Source organism: Balearica regulorum, chromosome 6, assembly GCF_011004875.1.
Source record: "Balearica regulorum gibbericeps isolate bBalReg1 chromosome 6, bBalReg1.pri, whole genome shotgun sequence".
Lineage (NCBI taxonomy): Eukaryota > Metazoa > Chordata > Aves > Gruiformes > Gruidae > Balearica > Balearica regulorum.
In genome coordinates, this window is record NC_046189.1 from 13,701,939 (window position 1) to 13,725,835 (window position 23,897).

The window sequence follows — 23,897 nt, forward strand, 5'->3', positions numbered from 1 at the left end:
TGACTTCAAAACTGTATATACTTTGAGCAAGGGTAAGGCATCCTTGCATCCTGTATGAAACTACTTCTCTCTTTTGTAGCACTTGGTCAGGAAATATGAGTGGTGGAGCTGTAGCAGTGAAAGTGATTTTTTTTTTTCTTTTTTTTCCCTATGCCAAATCAAAATATTTCCATTTGTCTTTGAGTGATGGTTCAGAACCCCGACTATCGATAACATTCACAAACTGGATGGATGTATCTGAAGGAGTACATGGCTGATTGATACATGTGCTAGACAGTTGGACCATCTGTATGGAGCCACTAAAATTCATTGTTGCTTGGTCGTAGTTGTGTTTCTTCCATTAAAACATTAATTCACTCTAAAAGTAGTGATGTGGGACACAGAAATAGAACTTTAAACCCAAATGAATTAGTACAAATGTTATACAACACAAGTACAGTTTTTATACATATGTCCTTTTGACACGGGAGGTATAACTGTTTAAAAAAATAAAAACAACACACACACACAAAAAACCCCGATACAAAACCTCAAACCACTCCCCAACAAAAAAAAACCCAAAACAAACACACACCCCCCCCAAACAACAAAAAAACCCACCACCATACAAAATAATCCCTAAGAGTAGAGAAAATAGCCACATTCACACCAACATGAACTCCTGAAAGGTAGACATCTAAACTGCAGCAACTACAAATTGGTTATATCTAACTGCTGTTCTGTTTTCCTCCATTTCTATTCTCTGAGGATATAATTGCAGTGAGTAAGGCAAAATGGATGATGCTAACTGAGCCACAGTGAATTACACATAGCAATGTTGTTCTTTTGAATGCAGGTCTAGACACTGCTGCTCTGCAATGCTATGGGAAAGCAGGGAAAACCTGGTGAAAACTTATTGCGAAATAAAGCATGGAAAACCACCAGAAGTCAGTGATAGATAAACATAAAGAAAATATTTAAACTGTTTTTTCCAAAAGTTTTTTAATGATCCTGAAGAGTAATTTGAGCTTCTGTGCCTTCACCAGCACTGTCAGCAGCTCTGTCGTGCACTTGTTAGCTGTGCAGATGGAGCTGGGAAGTCTTCACCACCACATGTAGGTTTGGGTGAGTGGAGCACTGTATACACCTACGTTAGACACTCCCAGCTGCAGAGCCATTCATAGCATCTTCGGAGCAAACTAAAAATGTGTGTGGGTGAAATAAATACAGACTGTAAACCAAAAGCGTTACACATCTCCTGAGTGCTGTGCCAGGAGCTCTGGGAGGGATGCTGTCCGCAGGCATCACAGCTCTTGCAAACTGTGCTTGTACAGGCACACTCACAATGAGAGAGCGCTGAAGACGATGTGGGCTAACTCTGCTCAGCTTTGGAGGGTCAAATAGGAGATGACTTCTGTCTGGCACTAAGAGAATAGTTAGTGTGTAATGGCAGTGGGAGACAGTGCACTAAGGGAAAGGTTTTAAACTAATTTGAGATTTCAACTGTATCACTCAGGTATGCTAACATTATTTTTCCTGTTTTTGTACAGATCTGTTAAATGGGATTCTTTTCTTAAATAAATTGTTATTATTAATTAAAACAGAAAACATCAAGCTCTACTGTGCGGAGAAAGTTTTCATAATAGTCTTGGGGTGTTAGATATCTGTTATGAAGACGATAATTAAATTTTGCTAATGGAGAAAACTCATAAATTGTGAATCCTTAATTTCACAGAATAGTCCAAAATGGACCAAGTGAGATAAGGTACCAAAGATATCAGTCTGAATAGCTTCTCCCAATCCTACACTGAGCTAGTGTGCAGTATTATAATCTATAGTGGACTACACAGAGCAGGGAGTGGAGGTGAGCACAGTCCTGCATTTAGTAGGAGTCTGGCTGTGTGGTCACCATGTTATGTTTGCTGTGGACCAGAAATTTCCTGTAGTATGGGGGAGTGCAGCGCTACGTAATTAACTGAGATTGTATGTCATCTAAATGTTCGTCAAAGACATGTTCATTTTATCCATGCACCCTCACACACTAACTTACAAGTGAGTTGGTAGATGAGCATAAGCAGGTACATTTGGAGATTTTTTTAGCAGCCTGTGTAAGAACTGAAATGATCCCTTTTAGTCATTTACAGTTTCTGCTTAAGCAGGACCTGACGAATAGCTGAGCCTGTACAGTGCCGCAGTGATGCCAGAAGCATGTAATGAATTTCTTCAATGTGTTAATGTATTTGTAATGATTGTAATGGGTTATGGCAGTAGCAGTGTCTTATTCCCAAAAGTGCTATTGGCACGATACTGGCTTGCGTTGTGGCGGAGCCCTTGAAATGAGATTGGAAGGCAGGCTTTTCTCTTCATTCTAGATTATTATAAAATGAAAGAGTTACCAGGAAGGTGCTCTTAGCTGCAATTTTTTTCTTCTAGAGAAGCAAATATGTGCTTGCAAATGCTTTTCAAAGTTTGAATATCGGCTTACAGCTACATTTTAATTGCTTGGTGGAAATGTGCTCAAGTATTTGAGAACTTGCTATGTTACTGCAGCGAACTGGGCTCCTGACAGACCTTTCCTGGATTTGAAATCTTACAGCAAAGGGAAGTTTAGGAAGGAAAAATAGCAAGTATATTTTGTAAGCATCATAGAAATCGCAGAACACCTGGATTTCCTTTTTGAAAGGATAGATTGGGAAACAGAACTCTTGTCTAAAACGATAATAGGACAGTACCTGCTCAGAGGCATAACTGGTGTGATTACCTGCAAATTGTTAAAAGGGATAAGCAAGGGAAACAAACAGAAAAACCCAACCACCAAACCGTACTGCAGGCTGAAAGTGCAAAGTTAATTGAAGTCTTCCCTTTCAGTTGGCAGTAGTAAATCCTCATTTTTGTCCCGGTTATGCATTTTCATTTTAATGGAGCTTATAGAATTGCATATTCCTGATCTGATTTCTTTTAAGAGGAGGACCATGGGCAAAAATTTTCAGAAGGCTAGTGGTTGAGGTGCCTTAAATTTTAGGTGACCAAACAAGTCTATACCAAAAGGGGGCAAGTTTCACAGTGTCTTCGCTGAAATCTAGAAGTGCTTTGATGGTGTCCAGTTGGGAACCAGAAGAGTCATTTGAAAATGTGGCTTGACTCTTGGCTATGACTGTTTGTATTTTATGATGTGTTAAAGCAGGAACACCTGTCAGGAAGGAGTCAGTCTCAAGTTTAATTTCATTTTGTTGTTTCACAAAAAAGGTTTCTATTTGTTTAATGAGACTTGAGGTTTTTGCCATTCGTTTAACAAGATTTCATGGTACACTCAGGATTTGAGTAAATCGGATTGACAGAAGCCTTCTTTGTATTCACTGTTTAAAAGGCTGCTTTTCCCATTCTAATTTCTACAGTATTTGTGTAAATAAGTGTCTTATGAAGATATCAATCTCAGTCTTACATTTTAATTGTACAGCATCATTGAAACAGCTGAAACCAATACTCAGGGCTGTGACAACTTCAGGGATTGAATTAAGAAAAAATTTAATTACATTCAAAATATGTTTAACGTAGAACAATTACAGAAGCTGTATCATTCCATATGTAAAAGTTTTATTCAATCTGTGAAATTAATCTAGCAATCACGTGGATTCCAACATCGTTAGCAAATCATTTCCATAGGTTTATGACATGTCTCCCTGTGACCGATTCAGATTGGTGTTGAAATATTTATTCCTGGTTTGAAACAAGTTTGTTACTGTAGGGCAGACAGAACGTGTTACACAAGTGAAGTCAGCTGTATTTCTCATATACCCACAGTGTAACACAAATTGATAGCTTTGATACCAGCCTTCGTACTTGATTGATGTATATTTGTTTTGGCAGGCGTGTTGCTTTAGCTATCATCCTTCCTCCCTTCCCATGGTCTCCCCTGTTGGCTTTTGTACCCAGCTCCCTGCTCAGCATAACCGCAGTGGTACAGCACGGCTGTTGGGGCACCGCTGGGCTGGAACAGGCACCTGGGAGTAGGAGGCAAGGGATGCTTGAGCTGGCACTTGGCTGCAAGAAAAGAACATCAAACGATGTCTGTATTTAATCTGAAATCAGGTACTTAGATCTGTAGAAGGATTTTGCATAAGTGCAAACTAAGGATTACTATTTATCATTATTGCCTTTTTCATCTTTGTGTTACTTTAAAATCATCAGAATAACCTTTGAAGTTAGGGAAGGTACTGTTTTCCCATTATACAACTGGCTAACAAAGCAGCAAAGTAACCTACCTGAGATCAGAGCCAGAAAGAGAACTCGAGTTTCTCTTTGCTTTATATTTCAAGTTCTGCAATCATTTTTTTTTTTAGGAAAAAAAATGCATTTACATATATCTAACATATACACTCATGTGCCCTAATGCAAGATGCAGTTATCTGTTTGAAGAAGGTCCCTCCAGCTGATGCCGTGGAAACAGAAGCTGTGTGTCAGTGGCGACTATTGATCTTGCTGGGATTCTCCTGAGGTTAAAGCCTTTCCCCTCACTGTTTCAGTTTCCACCCCACTGAGTGCCGGCCATGCCTCTGTCTCCTCCTGACTGCTCTGTTGGGCTTGTCAGGTTTCCACAGCCTTTTCTGTCCTTAATTTCCTTCTGCTTAAGGATGTCCCCAAAGAGCTGCATCTTGTATTTGTAAAGTATATTTGAGAAAGAGGTTCTTCCTGCCCAGAAGCCAGCTGAATCTCTATTTAAGCAAGGATAGGGATAGAGGAAAACAGCTCTTGCTAAGGCCTCTCAGCTGGGGAGGAGAGAGAGCCTTGAGCAGGAACCAGGAGGGGTTCAGCTGCTCTCCCCGGCCTCTTCCACTCACTGGTGTGGACACAGGGTTCTGCAGCAGAGGGAGAGCAGTGTCTTCAGTGATGGTGCTGTGCTGGATGGGAGCTGAACGAGGAGTGGGAGTGAGAGGGAGACTGAGAGACACTGATGCTGACTGAATGAGAGAGCTTAAATCTTGAGGAAAAGAAGGGAAGATGCTGTTCATAGCGTTCCTTGGGGACCCTGGAGCGAGACAGGAGGGAGATTTTTGGCTGGCCCCAACTTCCCGCTTTATGCTTCATCACTCAGTTCCTTCTAACAATAATTAATCTGGGAAATACCTGGTAAGACCAACCATTACGATGTGAGAAGGTGGAGAAATGTAATGATTATTGTTACCTTAAACTTAAAAAGACTCTTAAAATATTTTTGAAGTCCTAAAAAGAGAATCTGGTAGAAGTTAGAAATCATATGGCCATGTAGAGAAGATGACTGGGGAAAACAGGAGAGTATGAGGGAGGATTAATGGGAAAATGGGACACGTCCTTTCGTGTTAGACTTTGTCCTTCTAAACCATGATAGGAAGAGCTGGAGCAGATGCATACCGTTTGGAATACCATGGGTGTTATTTGAATTGGCATTAGCCAGACAAACGCAATCTTTAGTAACCATGAATGTTTCTAGAATGTCAGACAGGTTTAACTCACAGCTCTGTAGCACATGCCTTCAAATTTAAAATTACAAAACCTTTTATGTACAAGAATGTACACTATACTTGAGTTGTACTGAAATTAGAGAAAAATGTTCTTGAATTAAAGTAGGAAGAGCTAAGTTTTCATACTAAAATATTTGCTACACTTGAGGCTTACAGTATTAACCTGATTTAGGACATAAGATATGAAGTACTAGGACATAAACCAGAAGTGGTTTTATCAGAACTCATTCTCATCCTATCTGTTTGTATGGATCTTGGGTTTTTACTTGAACAGGTTAATTGCCTAAAATTGTGTTATAATTCAGATTTTGTTGCGTGTTTAGGGAAAAGATTTTGGAATAAATACCTCATACGATCATGTCCACTAAATCAGTTCATTTTTCATCGTCTGTTGCTAAGGTTGACAGAAAAAAATATTCCTGAACCTCAGCCAGAGGTGTGCAGCTTTATTGTCAGGACATTGGTCCTCTGTGTACCTGCCCGCACAGGAGCGGGCAGCACAGAGCTGGCAGCAGGCGGACGTGAGCAGCATCCCGCCTCTGCACCGTGGCTGGCTCCACCGGCTGTAAACAGAGACACCCGCCGCTCCGGCGCTCCTCCGGGGTGCACCCAGCACGCGCCTGCTGGGACAGGCCTGGCCACCCCACACGGCTTGGGCTTGGCTCAGCCTTCCCACTCAGGAAATTGCCGGCAAGAGGGGGACATGGGTTTGTAGGAGCGAGGGGAGCATGACCGATTGGTAGGCAACATTCCTGTGCTCTCAAAGACACGAAAAATGCAGACACACGGGATCAGAGCTGCCTTTTCTAAAAGATACAGGCATTTTAGTGTTTAGATGTCATTTTTTGGGTTCTATTTTTAGTGCTTGGGAACATTATGAACATGAAATATTTAGCTATTGAGCCTGTTGAATTTAATATAACTTAAAATAGCTTTAAAGAACTTTCTGAAATACTCTTTTTTTTTTTTTTTTTTTTCCTGTTGCAGCACATGCATTTTTTGATCTACTGTTTTTACAGAGGCTGGAAGAGTGCCATTGTGTTATAGCTGGTGTTACCATTTGCTTTGACAAGGAGACAGTCCCATTGGTCCAAGATCAATATAAGGGGATAATGTAAATTTTTTTTCAATCTTTTTAATAAAAAACATTTTTCTGAGTATTTCAATACAGAAGATGTCCCCAGTATATAGTTAAGTGCCCAAATTAGCTTTCCATTAAGCTTGAAGTCAAGGTTGAGGTGTACTCAAATCCAGTTTGCCTATAAATGCAAGGTATTTCTTTTATCTCTGAGTAACCAGGTATTTATCAGTATATAGGGAACTTCAGAACAATAATCTGAATTTGGCTTTGTTTCTGAATTGCTATTCATTTTACATTCATCATGATTATAAGGGTCTATTCAGTAGTGTGAGAAATTACAATGAAGATGCCCAATGTCACAGAAGAAAAGGCAGAAAGGGAAATTGTGTTAGGTTTTTGTCAGCTCAGGAATTACTTCTGTACGAATGTGACAAGCTGCTAATTCACCTCTCTGTATCCAGTCATCAAAGAAAGAGCCATTAGGGATTGCATAACCCATTTCTCTGCCAAAGAAATTACCACATACGCTTAATTTTTAAGTTTGATGTATCAGTGCAGCCTTCAGTTTTCAAAACAAAAAAGGCAAATCTAATACCCACAGCTTGGCTCCAGATCAGGCGCTTGGTGGCAGCCAGTACCCCAGAGGAGGATGGAGGCGTGTGAAGGGATTCCACCCCTCGGACCACCTGGCCGCAGGGGCAGCGAGGGAGCTCTCCTCTTTGAGACAAAGCCCAGCAAGCTCAAATCCAAACTGCATTTTCTGACAGCAGATTTTTAGAGAGAGATCTGCCCACTGAAACTCTGCCATCATGAATGACTGACTTGTAGCTGTAGCAGGATTCCTCTGGAGCATGTTATGGAAAATAAATTTTCCAGCCCAAGCTGTGTGATGTTTTGAGGCGTTCTCTGAGGAGGCAGACAGGATCTGTGATGCATCGTTGCTAGGTCGTGATGTTACTGCAAGTCTCCTGAGAGTCTGGTGCTTTCTTAGAGCCCAGGTTCAATACAGCAATGTGATTAGGTGAAAAATGAATTAAAATTTTAGCTCTCCTGACGTGGGGAAAAACATGAAAAGATGCATCATAAAGGACACTTCATGATAATAAGTATATAAGATTTTATATAAGAAGTTAAAATCAGTCAAATATGATGATGCTAAGTGCAAAGTGGAAACATATTGGTGACTGTTTAAATCTTTTCTTCAATTAACAGAATGATTGAAACTAAGTGTAAATTTTCTACTTCATCTAAGCCAATAGACTAGAAACCAGGTATTTGCTCTTAAATCCAGGGAGAACATCCGTTTTCAGTTATAAAAGAAAAATTGCCTTAAGGTTACTGGTTGGCAGGATTATTTTGTTAAAGAATGTCACACCATCTCCCACAAGAAGTACGGTTCCCGTTGTACTTTCTATCTGCGTGAGCACTGAGTGCTCAGTCCTCTTCCATAGCAGTTTTCTTGCTAACTTCATTGTACGTTCAGGTGCCTCCAAAAATTGTATGTGAAATAGTGTTCCTTACCTTAACTTTGGTATACGTTTTGAAGGTACTTATTGAAGTATTGAATATTTACATTTTATACTGTCTTACTACAAGATGTGGACATGGATTTTAATTTTCTTAATAATTTGTCAGGTGTTTACAGAATGATGCAGCCTTACTTCAAATGTATGGGGTCATAAATCAGAATTAGGATAATAGCTGTTTTAAAACATGTACCTATAAAAGCTTAGGTGAATGGCAAAAGTGGTTTAGGAAATGCCTTTTCTTTCACCATTCTCAGCCATGCATAGGTTTAATGGAAAACTGGCAATAGCTCCTGCAGGAGTTCTTTGTAAAAGTCTGTAGAATATAACTTTAAGGTATTCCAACCTTGTATATCCAGCTTAACTAAAAATGTGGGTTTCAATGCATTTAGTTAAATTGGTGTAGAAGGCTGTGTGATTTGGATTCTTGTTTGCATACATGAAAGTCTGACCTATGTCCGTGGTATCTGAAAGGCTACTAACATATTCCTTCGTTCCAAGTTCTCTGCTTATATTTGGGGTTTTTTTCTTTCACATTTTCTTCCCTGCACTGAATGAATTTGATTTACTTAAAATAGTTTTGTCATTTTGGTATAGTGTTTATACTGGAGGCTTTCTTGTCATTTGCTCTAGCGTGATGAAGACTGAACTCTCTTGCTGCAGGACAGTGGATCAGGAATGAGGTAGTGGTCAGTTGGTTGGAAAGAAATGTTGAATAGTGTCCAGAAAAGAGGAGAAAAAAGACCTGATGAGGTGTTTTGGTTTGGTTGGATTGCACTGCTAGATGCAGTAACGGATGAGGGCTTATTTTTACATTTTGCAGAAGATTCCTAGGACATGTTTGATGTAAGCTATGTGTAGACAGAACAGATAAACAGATTGTGATTGAGATCTGTGGGCCCTTGGAAAAGATTGCTAATTGTATGCTTTTTCAAAGGACTGAGATCTTTTCGCTGTCATGAAAGTCGTGCAGGGCCACTGTGAAAAGAAATGCAGCTTTAAAAGCAAGTAGAATTAATTATACTTGAAAAGTCTCTTTTCCAATCTGCAGAGCATATTTGCAGTCATCTGCAGCTGAAGGCCATATTGCCCCCACACTTCAGTCTTCCATCTCGCACTGAACCGTAAGATTTCCCTCATGCTTCTGATCTCATCCTGAGGATCATTAGGATTCCTTAATGGAAAAGCAACTTCTGCAACAGATTGGCAATGAACATATTGAATCTATCACATCAAAGAAATAGTTGTAGGATGGCGTGAAGACTCCACTTCTTTATTTAAAGCAATCCGTATGGGCAGATCTTTGAGTCCCTGAGTAATTTTACTGACTTTGATCAGCATCCATACAGCTGTAGTTGTTTTGAAGAATCAGATGTTACTGTTGTGCTGTGAAGGTTAAAGGAAAAGGATGGTGTTTTCCTTATTTGTTGGAGACTAACATTGCTACTTACTTGGTGATATGGCAATTCAAGTAAATATTAATATTTTGGTACCTATCAGCTGTAAGACCACTTGGCTTCTGATATATTGATACCAGAAATTCTGTGGGAACATAGGTAAATATTTTTAAAACTGATTTTCATTATATAGAATAATTGTATGTTTCTCTAAAATGTTTCTATACAATGTTTATCTAAACTTAAATACACATATATTTTCTAGAATTATTTACTACTGTGTGACAGATACACAGCTGTGAGTCATTTACATGAAGAGCAGGCCGATTTCTAAAAACAGAATGAAAAGCTTTAATAGCAATATAGAGGTCTGGTGGAAATTTATGTGCAAATGTCCTTTATTATATGATCACCCCCATATAAATACATAGCATTGAAACAACATTTCAAAGCCTAAGGCTTCATATTCAAACATTTAAAGATTAGAAGGAAACGTCATTGCTTGCACAGTTTTAAGACCTTGTCTCCTTGTGCGTGTTTGTGTTATGATACAGGCTTTAATTATACAATCAAATCTTTCCCCATGGGATTCCTAGTTTTTCAACATAGCTAACACTGACTGCCTTTTCTCATGGCTGTCTTAAGATGTCTCATCTTAACAGTGATCTCTACGATGTCCCAGGGAGCTTTTTGGCCATTGTGTTGTAGCACCTTTGGTACAGTGATAGAGAGGCATTTTCAGGACAGCTTTCAGCTGCTCTGAGGAGACTATCCTTCTCCTCATTTCTCATTCCATTCATTTCATACCTTGTAATTTTAGTCATAGTATCAGGGGCAACAATCTGCTGAATGGTGATGTAGGAAATGTGAAAACTCTGCATGGATTCCTCACAGTTCGTCAACGGGCTGGAATATTTTACCTTCTCAGCACAGACTTTGGTGCTTGAACTGATGCGGTAATGTTGGTAGTGGTGGGTTAGTTGATGCTTTATCTGGAGCAGACACAGAGGGAAGATATGTTGGAGTGGGAGAAACTAAGGGGATAGTTGTCTGCAGGTTTCACAGTATTTCCCCGATGGGAAAGGAAGACACAGGAATCACGCATCCTCTTTCTGGCTCCCAGGGAAGAGTTCTATATGTTTACAGACTCTTTGCCATTGGTTTTGTCTCCGTTTTCTCTAATTTCTCAAAATGTTTTTTGGTAATAGGATAAATGCGAATTTTAAAGTACGGAAACAGGAAGCATACAAAAGAGGCTTTCATTTTTGAAAGTTAAATTACAAAGAAAGAAAAGAAGAAGCTTTTTCAAGCATAGGCACAGATTGGAATACTTTTCCATTAATTAATATTACAAACTTATGTTTATAGTGGCAAAGTTAATTTGAAGGAAAAATATTATTCCTCTTGATGCCACTAGCACTCTCAGTGTTTTTCGTTCTGTGTCATTCCTGGGGAAGGTCAGGAAGGCAGCAGTAGACAACCTCCATGTCTGGCAATATGGAAGCTTAATTTTAAAAAATTAATTTACCAAAGATATTGTATAAGCGTTTGTAAACTGTTATGGCAGTGATGCCTGAGAGAAGAGAGAGAAATCCCTAATGTGGTAGAAGTGCCTGCAGGGAGTATCCAAAGTGCAGGGCTGGGTTCAGCCAGATGACTCACTTCTAACCGAGTCCTAGAAGCATTCCCTCTCACAGTTTGCTCTGAAATACATTCTCAATTATTTGTGTTTACCTTTGACAAAATTCTCTCCGTACACAGGAGCTGTTGTACTCGGGTTTTTGGAACTCGAAAACAAGCTCTTTATTGATGATGAGGTCAGGACGCTTCTGGAAACGGTGGCTTGTTGGTTACCAGCTGCTGCCCAGCCAGAAGATCGTCTCTGTTTTAATGAGTCGTGCTTTGTTTCTTTCTCTTATGGGGGGGGGGGGAACCCCCAAAACCAAACAACCAGAAAACTGTTACACTCTTTGCTGTGATATTCCTTTGTGATGGTATTGGTGGACTTCAGAAAAATGTTGACTAGTATCAGAATTGCTGGCAAAAATGTTTCAAGACAGAAGCGTGTACGTGCTGCGTGCCTTCTAAATGGCATCCTCGCACTGCCGCTTCAGGAGTCGGTAGCCCTGTGAGCGATGCTCTCCCTTTTCCTTAGAAGTGGGATAAGAAATTGGCTCTTAAGGTGTTTTGGGCCTTATAACAGTTTCTGTTGGTTTTAATTTTTTGTTTTGGCAGATTTTGTTTAAGAGTGGGGAGCCTAAGTGGAAGTCGGAAATAAAAACCTCACATATAAATAGCAGTGAAACAAGCAACTATGCTAACCTCTGCTTTCAGTTAGAGTAACATAAACTTGAGGAAGCTTTGCAGATACCTTCTGCGTACAAGTGTAGGTAGAATTTGGCTCAGCAGTCAACTCCTTAATTGTTGGATTTTCTAGAGTCCTCAGCTAATTATGCTCAGCATATGCTATTGAGGTTTTTATGTTACACATTGGTTTGGGAATAATATTGGGATACCAGTGTTCCCAGACTAAAATTTGAAGCCAGTGTTGGGCAGTTTGGCTTTCATTTAGTTTGTATTTGTCACTAAAGTAACACCCCAAATATTGGCAATGATCCCAAAAACTCAAATGAGATTGTTGAGTAGTAGTTATGTGTGCTTAAAGTCAGTTCGTATTGTGCCATGACGCAAAAAACCCCAAAGCTGTATGGCAGGTGTCTTGTCACTGTAAATAAACTTTAAAAGCTGAGTCCGCTCATTTGGGGATGGGGTTATTAACAGTTTCAGACTAACAAAGTCTTACTTCAGAAAATCTTGTTTGTGTTTTGTGATGCATCTGGAGCTACTGATAGGAAGCGTAATATCAAATAAACTTTCATATTGAATTTCCTAATCTTAAGGAGTTGTGGTTGTTTCAGACAGGACTATAAGTTCATGGAAGAAAACACAAAAATAAATTTGTATATGCGTGTATTTTACATTCTTACTTAAAGTGCCTTGCTTAAAGGTCGGTAATTACTTTTATTGACCTTTTGGTGTGTTAGTTAAAACGCATCTCCAAATAACACCAAAAGAAGTATGGCTTGTGTGCATATGTATATATAAAATATGTATTATTTTACTTAAAAGTAGATAAAAGAGGAAATACGAACTTCTACAAATGCCTTGAGAGGTTCTGTCTTTGACTTTGCTAGCATTTCTTATCTACACTTTTAAAGGCAAATCAGCAGCTCGTGTAAAAGGCTAAAGATGAACTATATCTAAAGAAAGAGATGGATTGAAAAAATGAATTAGTTAATAAGAGTCTCGTTAAGCTTTGGAATGTTTTAAAACTGGATCAATAGGTGATAGATCCTTTTTGTTTTATTTAAGAGATTGATAATCTGACAACATTAGAAGTTATTTGTCATATAAAGCAGATAGAGGGCAGATAGAAATAATACTGTTTTGTGGGGGTTTGGGGGCCATCTGAGCTTTTTGTCATTATGTTTGTTTTGCACTTTTCTTTTTATATAGATTTATAAGTAAAAGATAGTAAAATTGTCCTTGCTGGGAAATGACTGGCCTTCATATGCAGCATTTTACCCACTCATATTATTTTGAGCTGCATATTACCGCTCCATTGAGATGTTCAGTTACCCTTATTAAGAAATTTATATTTATTCTTAAATTTATAAATGTTGCTCAACAACCTGACAATAGTAACTCACACTGTAGGACTGACTTGGCTGTTGGAACGTTAACATTATTTTAAAATGTTTACAAGAATTAAAAGTTGGTTCAAGATAAGCCAATCTAAGATTTGTTAAGAAAAAACTCTGCTTAAAAAATATTACAAATATTCTTTCCCTGTTGAAGGCCAGGGAAGTTCTTTGAGCTTACATGGTGGCTGCACAGCTACCCACTAAAGAGGAAAAGCCCCAGAGGGGATGGTCCATCAAGGAAGGAGAAAGCAACGATCCTTTCGCTCTGATAGGCAAAAAACTTTGTTGTTTGGAGATTTTCTAGTACCTCTCCAGCCTGCATAATGCCACCATTCATGGGCTTCTAACAGGAAAAAAGAGCAAGTGTGCCAGTGCAGCCAGAGCTGCAAAATAACCCAAGTAACCCGTGTTGCTCAGGCTGCCTCTGCCCTGGGCTCTGCTAGGAGTGGAGGATCAGCAAAATCCTGTTCCAGGGAGAGGAGGGCCCTCATGATGGAGGCACGTTGTGTTAACCCCTTGATTATAAGAAGAACTAAAGTAGAGCAATCAAACTTGGTCATTAGATAGCATTTGGCACACAGTGGAAATGACTACTGTTTATTTAGCAGTGGGAAAGTTGTAAATGGCTGCACCCTAGTTGCATGATCAAAGAAAATACAGCTGAGATTATAGTAGAAAGCTCAGCCCTTCAAAACCTGCATTTTCTTAGTACATGCTGGGCACTATCTTGAACTGGTGCAAACCCCACCACATTCAATATAAATTGTAAAAGATAAGCCAATAAACTGTAAATTCCATTCACAAAAGTATCAAAGTCAAAATTACAATTTCCCTGCCAGCAATTATTCCGCTTCTTACACTTATGTAATATTCCATATAGCTTTGTATGATGTAATATTTCCTTTATGATGTTGTGGTTTTTAATATGTATGTATGTATATGTTTTGAATTCAGTTGAGAACTGTAGCGTGTATCTTTTAATCTCCTTGCAATGGAAGTCACAGCTCTTATTCCACAGTACCATGCTCTGTGGCAATAGTTTATTTTCTCAGTGAAACTTATTTTCCCAAAACCAGTAGTGATGGTATTTCTTTTGATGGAACAAATTTAAATGTGATGGTGTTGCGATTATCACAAGCACCCTTTTATTTAAAGGGTGTATGGGATATGAGCTGCCTGATGGGTTTGGTGGGTGATTTTTCACATACTTCTATCAGAGCTGAAACACTCTCTCTGGTATTTTGTTTTACCAACTTTTTATTATTTCCTTTTACCATTATGGTTATGTAAAAATGGAAGCTGTTGTCTTTTAAATTTGCTTTCTCTTCTTATCTGGTCCTCTTGTGTCTGTCCACACTGGGAATTGGAATAAGTGAATCATATTTAATTTATTTTAAATGCAGTTCAAGCAAAGTGAATTTGTCAGGTTATTCAGCTAGTGTAGACTGGGATAAATTGTATTTCAGTCTCACCTAAAAATTTACCCAATGTTTAAGCCTTGTGTGCATTTTATATTTTGTGGTTTTAGCAGTTAGGTCTCATTACAGTCTTTTAAGGAGTACTTTTAGCAATACATCAGACAAGTTTAAACATAGTTCCCAAACTTGGTTTTGAAGCCAAAGTAAATGAGGTCTTGTAGTGCCACATTCCAGTGATTCTGACATCAGAGGAATATCTGCAGTAATAAATTCTTATATAAAAGTGGCTGAATTTTTATATGCCTGCAATAAGCAAGACTGGAGTCTGCAATGGAGAAGCATTAAGCTGACCATTCAAGACACTAACAGATTTTTTCATGAAAACCTTTTTCCCCTTGAGGGGAGGAGGCAAGATACTTACATTTTGACAAAAATGAAATGCTATTTTTAAAAAGGCTTAATAAAAACTAGTTGTTTGATTTTGTTTAGTGTTTTATTGTTGTTTCAGTTTTCTTGATACTCTGCTGCAGTCTATGGAGATGTCTCTGTCTTTTTTGTGAATTAAGGAGTGGAGTTATGCTAAAAATTATCTGAGCGCTGACATGAAACAAATCAAAACCCTACAGTATTTTGAAATACTTGCACAAATGGACTTGTTTCTAATGTATGTTGTAGATATTTGAATACAAAAACATTCAGTATTCGTCACATTTGCAGCATTATTAGCAAATATTTTTTGAGTTTTTTCATTCTGGGAAAAATAATTTTAAAAGACTTGTAAAGGTTACAAACCTGATTCATACCAGGAAACTGGATTAAGGGACAGATAGCAGAGCAGGACTGCATCAACTTGGCCTTGTATGGTTGGGCTGAACTTTGCCAGCTAGAAAGAAGATTCACTTTCCGCTGTTGGTACCTCTCTATGGTGGCGATGAATGTGCGCTCAGCTGCATTTGAGCTGATCAGCTCTTTGCCATCTCTAGATTTTAAGAGGAGGAAGAGTTTAGTGCAATGTCTTACAATTCAGAGTAAAATTTTTTTCCTTGTTGTAATAATAATTACATGTTTTACAGTGCTTATTCTTTCAAATTTACAATTAAAGAGTCTTCATCTTGTTTTCTTTCAGATTCTTCTCATTCTTTTCATCGAGATGAGACTATAGTTATTGCCCTTGCATCTGTGTCTGTACTGGCTGTTTTGATTGCTGCTCTGTTCTTTGGATACAGGATGCTTGCAGGTAGGGTTTGATGATCCTATTTTTTTAATTGTTTTTTTGACTATTCATCAAAGTTATACTTATGTCTTCTGTTCTTCCCAGTCCCTCTGATATGTTTGTACATAATGCCCCCCTTTCTCCTCTCTGGCACTTTATGGTGATATCCTTTTCATCGCAGTCCAGAGAGATTTATTATTTCTCCAAGCTGGCATTTTGGGACCCACTTTTCTTCAACAAATCCTCTACTCAACACAGTTTAAGTGAAGTTGTGAACATGCTTTATAGTTATTACCAGTGACATTCAATTATCAAAATAGTTGTGTAGCAGATAGCCTTAGGTTCATAGCTATCGGCACCTTCACTGCTGATTTTACTGTCTCCGAAAAGATTTTACAGGATTCCTTTTTACTTGTTATGTCCTTGCCTACAATATGTATTTCTGCCAAGTCCCAGGTAAGTTGTATTGTTTTCACTGGTAGCATGGCAAAAAAAGGAAACTGTCTGATTCCTTCCCCACCTCTTTCCATAGGAGATCGTAAACAAGGTTTGCACAGTATGAACATGATGGAGGCAGCAGCATCGGAGCCCTCACTGGATCTGGATAATCTGAAGTTGTTGGAGGTAAATGTTCGACTCGGTTTCTTAATCTTCAGTTTTATTCAATGTAACACTTGTGTTATCACCTCCTAGGTATAGTTGAAATAAATGTATCTGTGCTGTTTTCTTCTAAATCACAGTTTAAAGAAGAAATGAAATGAAAAGGAGAAAGGAAGGAAAAAAAAAAAGCTACCACACATTTTGTCTGGCTTTGTTAGTAATATTGTTGGTATTAGCTAGAAGATGTTCTACCTTGAGAAGAAAATACTAAACACTAGGAGGCAACGGGGCAAATTGCTATGTGCTGTATTTCAGTATTGCATCAAAAAATCCATCTTTTTGCTCGACTGCTCGCTCCTAGTACAGTATCCTACCGTAGTCATTTGAAATGCTTTAGTAACACAATTGGAATATTGAATTTACTGCAGATAGGGCAGTATATTTCAGTAGTGGTGCATTTATGTATAGCCATTCTTCACAGTGGGGTACTCTCCATCTCCATGGCAACTAGAGGCCAACCAGAACTTTCTACTCAGCTTGGTATTAGATGTATCATCAGAAAATTGCAAAATGTTATGCTTTCAGTTGGTATGCTTAATAGAACTTAGGGAATTTTAAAAAGCTTTTAGCCAGAAATAAATCAGTAGAATGACTGGGAGAGATTCAGAATGTGATACTTTTGTTCTTTTTGCCCATTAGAAATCACACCTAGACATGTAAACTGCAGACATGCAGTGTGGTCTGGGCTAATGGTGTCAGCAGACTAATCAACAAAGAAGTTTGGGTGCCTTCTGCCAACAAAAAGTACTTGAGGCGGAGTTTACAAGAGTATAAGGATGTGTATTGTAGAAGTGTGCAAAGCCCCAGATGAAATTACTCATAGTGATATGCAGTCTTGGAAAAAGCAATGACTTTGCTGGTGGAGAGATCTGCCATGGAGTCTTCTGTCCTCTTTCTTAAATCCTAAGGAGCTGACTCCTCACCCTCAGTCATAGGGTGTTGCAAAACAAATTGTCTTAACCTTTTCACATCTCTGTGGGTAGAATACATTCCGGGTTTGTACCTTGAAGTAACTCACTGCCGCTTTGCAATCCACTAACATGGAAGGACTGAGAAACGGAAAGTCTGTCTGTTAAAGGACACTTTATTGTTGAAAACTTTCCTGTTAGACAATTTTTATATTCTTTAGAAGCATTACTTTTGTAATCTCTCCTCCATTTCTAAGTATTTAAAAAGTAAAAAGATACTTGCCCATTAAATCCCTACAGCCTCATGTCTAGGTCTTCCTGAAAATTATTTGAATTAAATAGGTGTTTATATTCTTCTGTACTTAGAATATTTTGAGCTTTAGAAACTGACTCTTCCTGACGGTGGTCCTACATTTTGGTTTAGAGCAGAAATTGCATCTTTCTTCAGTTGCCATGGAGATGGCAAAGGCCATTCTGTGAAGACTGTTTAACATAGTGGAGGCTAAAATAAAGATTCACAGGTAGTAAGGAATTAATTATTCCTTTCTGTTAAAGCCTGTTGACCTCTTTTTGGTATCTATTTTGCACTACAAATGCATATATTGTTGTTACTAACCTAAAAGGTACAGCTTATAAAGCTATCCTAAACCTGCAATGTTTAGCTTAATGTCTGTGATCTCTGGAGTTAATTAAAATTGATCACATAAAAGCTATAAAAGTTTAGGAGGCAAAAGTTTAATAAGCACAAAACACTTGTATTTTATTGATTCTGTATATAAAACTGCTGAATAGACTATGATTTATTTACTGGGTATTCAGACTATAGATCAATTTAGTAAGATCTAAGTTGTCCTATGCTGAGGTTTCCAGCTCCAATAACTTTTATGACAGCATTCTAACTCTAATTTTCAATACAAAATATTTGCTATATTCACTATTTTTTATAGTGTAAGTCAGTATAAAAGTTGGCATACAGTCTTTGTCGAGTGAAAACTTTGTCTTCATTTTGTCTTGATTTTGTCTTTATTATTTATTATTATTTGTTTTTATTATTATTTATTATTATTGTCTTGATTTTGTCTTCATTTATTATTTAGTGAACTAATTATTGAATTTTTTTTGCAGTTGATTGGCCGGGGGCGATACGGAGCAGTGTATAAAGGCTCCCTAGACGAACGTCCAGTTGCTGTGAAAGTATTTTCTTTTGCTAATCGTCAGAACTTTGTCAATGAGAGGAACATTTACAGGATTCCACTGATGGAACATGACAACATTGCCCGCTTCATTGTGGGGGATGAGAGATTCACTGCAGATGGCCGTATGGAATATTTATTGGTGATGGAATATTACCCCAATGTAAGTACTTCAAAGAAATCAATCAGATTGGTTTTGATTCCTAAGAATAGCCACATAAATAGGATGTACTTTAGTACTTGTCAGTGTTTTTCATTGCTGCTTCTTGCACAGTAATGCAAAAATAATCTATATAAATTACAATTTTAATGAACATTAGTGTGGTTTACTGTAATGCCCTTTAAGATTTCCCAGTTAGTGCTACCAAATGTTGTCTTACAAATTCTTAGCTGTGGTATTTGGTCTTGGTTATGGTGCAGGTTTTTTTAGTCAACTGTGCAATATTCAAGGACAGAATTTAAAGAGTTGTTTTTACTTAAAAATAATTTAATGAATTTTAAACTTCTTAATACTAAGACATTATATCTCTGTTATGGTAGTTACGAACTCACTCTATAGCTGTAAATGGTGGAGTTTTTACAATGAAACATAATATTGTTGTCAATCTAGTTTGTGGTACTATAAATCATGTTGGCCTTTTATCCTATTATCTTCTTTAAAGCCTTCTGTGGCATACCGTATTCATTTTGCTGTACCATGTATTGATGATGTAGGACAAATCTTAAGAAGGCAGCCTTACTTTCCAGTACCATATCTTCAAATCTTTTTTAGCTAGCTGAATGCTTACATCCCTCAAATTCGTTGATTTGAGTTCCTAATGCTCTGTGTGTGTGTGTACGCACGCATAGAAACAAAAGTTTTGAAAAGGTACAGCGTAAATGTGAATTGCTTTCATGAAAAAAATAAAATGTAATGTATATGGGGTTTTTTTATATATATAAAAACAACAAAAATCATGTTTCACAGTTTATCTTGGTGGTTTTTTGGTTATATATAGGAAGAACTTTAATTGTTCCGTTAACTTTTTTTTCAATGAGCTTTTTGGTCTCAAGTAAGCAAACTCATATTTCCTCCAGTGTGTACAGGTGATGGCTGAAGCCTGATTTGTTATGGAGACAGTAGGACAAAAGCTGCTTATTCAAGTAGCAAAAAGAAACAACAGTAATAAATAGCGGGAATGATGGCCTCTCTTAGGATGATTTAGGCTCTACGTATATGCTTGTGTTGAAAGTTAAATGCATACATGTACATAACTAAATATATATGCAAATTTAAGGCAACATAGCACTTCACAAATATATGAAGAGTATCTTAACTGAAACTTTTAAGTGAGAACACACTTGATCACGTCAGCTTCTAAGAAATGGGCATCTAAGAAGAGATTGCAAAGACTAGAAACAACCATAGAAAAAACTCAGTCGTGCCCTTACCAGATGGACAGTGGCAAAGCTCTGGCAGGGCAGGCTTATTTTCAATTAATTGAGTTAAGTGAAATCCAGTGAGTATTCTGCTCCTGGGAGGGCAGAGCGTAACTGTCTTAACAGGTGATCTGGTTTTGCTGTTTTCTTGAATGAAAGGATTTTCAGCTGAAATGTAATTTGATTGAAAATTGTGTCTTGTTGCTTATATAAACAGGATCTGTTAACAATCTGAGTAAATGCACAAATGAGGCTTATGACATCATATTATCAGATTCTTTCTCAATATGGTATGAAGAACAGCAAGATTAGTCTAAAATCAATCCACTGGTGGTTTGGAAGTCATTGGAAAAAGTGCACAGCAGGTGTAATCAATGCACAGCATAATCCTTAATTCAGTGAGCAGATGTTCTGCTGTATGTGGAGCTAACAACAGAGAAGGAAGCCTGCTGTGGTGGCCCTACTAAAAGCGAATTGGACTGTTCAGACTGGAGCCATAAATTTTATTTCAATCAGGAGTAACCCATACAAGATGTGCAGGTGAAATGCTCCCCATTTGAAACATCATTCTCCCTCAAAATACTTCTTTCTTGGAAATCGGAACACACAAACCAGAACATTTTCATGCAGAAAATTGTTCTTGATGTTGCCACGGTGAAGGTAAGACAGACAGATAGGTTTGACCCAAGTTGTGTTATTATCCAAACATGCCTTCGGACCAAAAAAAGTAGGTGAGCGAGTAATAAAAGGAAACTTGTATTTATCAATCAACATGCTGTTCTGATGGTACTCTGAGGTGTGGTAGGTGAATAAGCAGTGAGTAAGTTGCAAGGGATGACATAGTAGGAAATATGTAATAGCCACAGAATTGTCCCCCCAGTAGCCAGACATTCAAGTCTTTTCAGAACAATAGAAAAATTGTTCTAGGACATATTGTAGAATCTTACTACTGTTAAAACAGAACTATCAATTTTATCAAAAGTTATAATCAGAACAAATATCCTCAATTTAACATGTAACTCATGACTCTGACAAGAATAATCTTAATTAGAAATACACATCTCTCTAAATCTTGACTAAAACTTCTCCTGGTTGTCATTTATATTGAACTTCCCTAAAAGCATAAAAGCACAGCCCATAAAAGCTCTGCTGCAGAAGGATCATGAAGTTGGTTTGAAATCTTTACACAGTGAGTGTTTCCCAGTCACACCATGACAACAGTCCTGTGGCCTCTGTTAGAACGGGCTGGAATCCCGACCCACTAAGCCAAGGAAATCTGTTACTGAACCCAAGTTGCTGGCAGTTGGAGGCTAATAAGAGTGTTTGTATTTCTTAAAAAGCTTTAAACAATAAGAAAAAAATGTAAAATTCTTTAACTCATTTCTAGGTGGATTCTTTTTCTTTCTTATCAAAATCTATTTGAAGTTCATATAACATTTTAAACAATGGAAAAATGCATTTGTAAACCTGTACGAGTGACATTTGGTCTGGGTTTTCACCGAGGAGGTTATCTATTTATGGGTTCCTTGCTCTGCACAGGCTAAGTCTGAAAAGCTGTAAGATTTTCGTAATTCCATTAAGAAGTATCAAGAACTTGGTTTTAGTTTTAGCATTGGATTAAAAAAAAAGTCTAATGCTTCGGTCATTTTAAATTCTGATATCTGTGTGCCTCCATCTGAACTGTGCATGTGTTAACATACCTGAATGTCGACTGCAAATGGACTCACATGGCCCATACCAGATTTTTTTGAACCAAATGTTACATAACTAATTTTGCAATACAGTGTTTTTAGTTGTGGCTATGATAAGATGTTAAATCATTGGTGCATCTTTAAGATTACAGATTTAAATAGGCAAAACAAGGGTACTTTTGTAGTCATAAATATATTGTAATATGTACACAGAGGTAACTGGACGACTTGTTCTTCATGCACAGGGATTTGGTTTGTTTAAACTGAGTATATGGTCATTGGGGACTATGTGCATAAAAACTGCTCAAAGGTGCCCTAGTTTGCAGGATCTGGCTCCTGTTTCAGATAGCAGTCCCAGTTTCTGGAATATCTCAGTATCATAGTCAACACCCTTCTTTCTGGTTTTCTTGGAAATTCCACCACAAATCACTAAAAAATCCCCACTTTTCATATTTAACTTCTATTTCAAGAAAAGGGGAACATGACATTCTTTTTTCCTGTTTCTTCAGTGTGTGTGGACTTGCTCCTATTCTGAATTGCCTTTGGGGGTTTTTTTGTTTTGATACATAAATAGATTATAGCGGAGGAGATGCCAGTGAGAAATGTTGAGTATTCTTCTGTAAGTGCTAGTGGTTTAAAGACCACTGTTTAGTAACCCAGGCTGTTATGTCTGCAGTTGCCTTTCTTCTTCTGTTGTTCAACAAGACTTTCAGAAGAATAAATCAAGTGCATGCTTTGCTTTTGTTTTATAATTAATTAGTCCTAAATGGCAATCCCTGTTATTTTGTGGGAAATTTTCTGTTCCATTGCTTCAGGTAAACCAAATGGCAGGACTAGAAATTAATGAAGCTTTGGTCTAATCTTATGTTTTAGAACATCTGGATAAACACAGGAGCAGCTGAGGATTACACCTTTCATGAGCAATGGATAAAACGGACTCTCCTAAAGATTTTGAGTTATTAAACTGGACAATCATTTTAATTTTTTTCTTCTTTTTCTTTAGGGTTCTTTGTGCAAATATTTGAGTCTCCACACAAGCGACTGGGTGAGCTCTTGTCGTTTGGCACACTCTATAACTAGGGGCTTGGCGTATCTGCACACGGAGCTACCTCGAGGAGGTAAGGCCAAAAGGGATGCCAAGAGCTTCAAGATACTCTTACTTATATCAGGTAGTGGATTCTTGCCTTTCTTTTTTCTCTGTGACAGTATGGTGAGTAGGAAATGATGAATGCAAATAAAGATTACTCAGAACTTCTGATATGCTCTTTCCTTCCAATCCCATGTTGGGGGCTGTGTCTGTGACGCTTGTACGACAACATGGAGTAAGAGCCAGTGGAGCCCCAGAGAAAGGCAAGAGGAGGAGGCAGAGTTGTGCAGCGCTGCTGTACCATGGCAACAGATTACTGAAGACCTGAAGCGCTGGATGTCTGTCTAGCAGAGAGCAAACAGATGGGGTGTTCTGTTTGTTTTTGCAGTTCAGACACAAATCACCAAAGCAATTTTTAGTTTGTGTGTGAACTGTATACATAAAGAGAAACAATTAAATCTTTTAACTCCACTGTAGTTTTATTTATCGTATCTCTTGTTTTTTGTCTAAGGGTGTGAGTCTTGTCTTCACTGTCTACAAATGATACTGCTGGACTTTCTGTGTTTTATTAGAGCACTGCATGTGACAGCATACTGATTTATATATTTGTATCTCTGCTTGTGCGCTTCAGCCAGCATTTCAGCAGCTGAAGTATCATGATTATAAAGCAGATATTCTGATGTATCAGGCTGCAGAATAGGGCCTGGCACTGAAGCATTAGCTTTTTCGTAGTAAATAAAAGGATGGTATCATTAATTCTATATTAAGGTGCTAATGTTTGGATTAAAATTCCAAATCTCAAATGTTAAGCATCAACTCTAGCAAAGAATGACAACTGAAGATGCTGTTAAAAGTGCAAGGCTAAAATACCTAAATCAGTATTCCTATGTGCCATTGAAACTGCAGCTATCACCTTCATTATTTCAGCATGTGCAGATAGGTGTGTCCATTAGCAGCCGGAAACTGTGTAAACCTTCCATCATAAAGAAGAGACAGCCGTAGGCTGGTCTGGGAAGGAACTCATGGAGTAGAGTAAATTCCACAATAAAACCGGTTCTGTAGTGCTGGCTGCTTTACTAACAAAATAAATTGCATATAAACTAGGAACAACTGAGATAATTCT

General features: G+C 38.0%; 1 protein-coding gene across 3 annotated transcripts in view; it reads left to right on the forward strand.

Annotated features, from left to right (window-relative positions):
• The window catches only part of BMPR2 (bone morphogenetic protein receptor type 2), a 111,281-nt gene that overhangs the window by 68,330 nt on the left and 19,054 nt on the right, over positions 1–23,897 (forward strand). For all 3 annotated transcript variants that reach the window (XM_075756359.1, XM_075756360.1, XM_075756361.1), the window contains exons 4-7: positions 15,730–15,840; positions 16,349–16,440; positions 18,510–18,740; positions 22,691–22,805. In XM_075756359.1, coding sequence (XP_075612474.1) covers positions 15,730–15,840; positions 16,349–16,440; positions 18,510–18,740; positions 22,691–22,805 — 549 coding nt within the window. The remainder of the gene's footprint in view (positions 1–15,729; positions 15,841–16,348; positions 16,441–18,509; positions 18,741–22,690; positions 22,806–23,897) is intronic.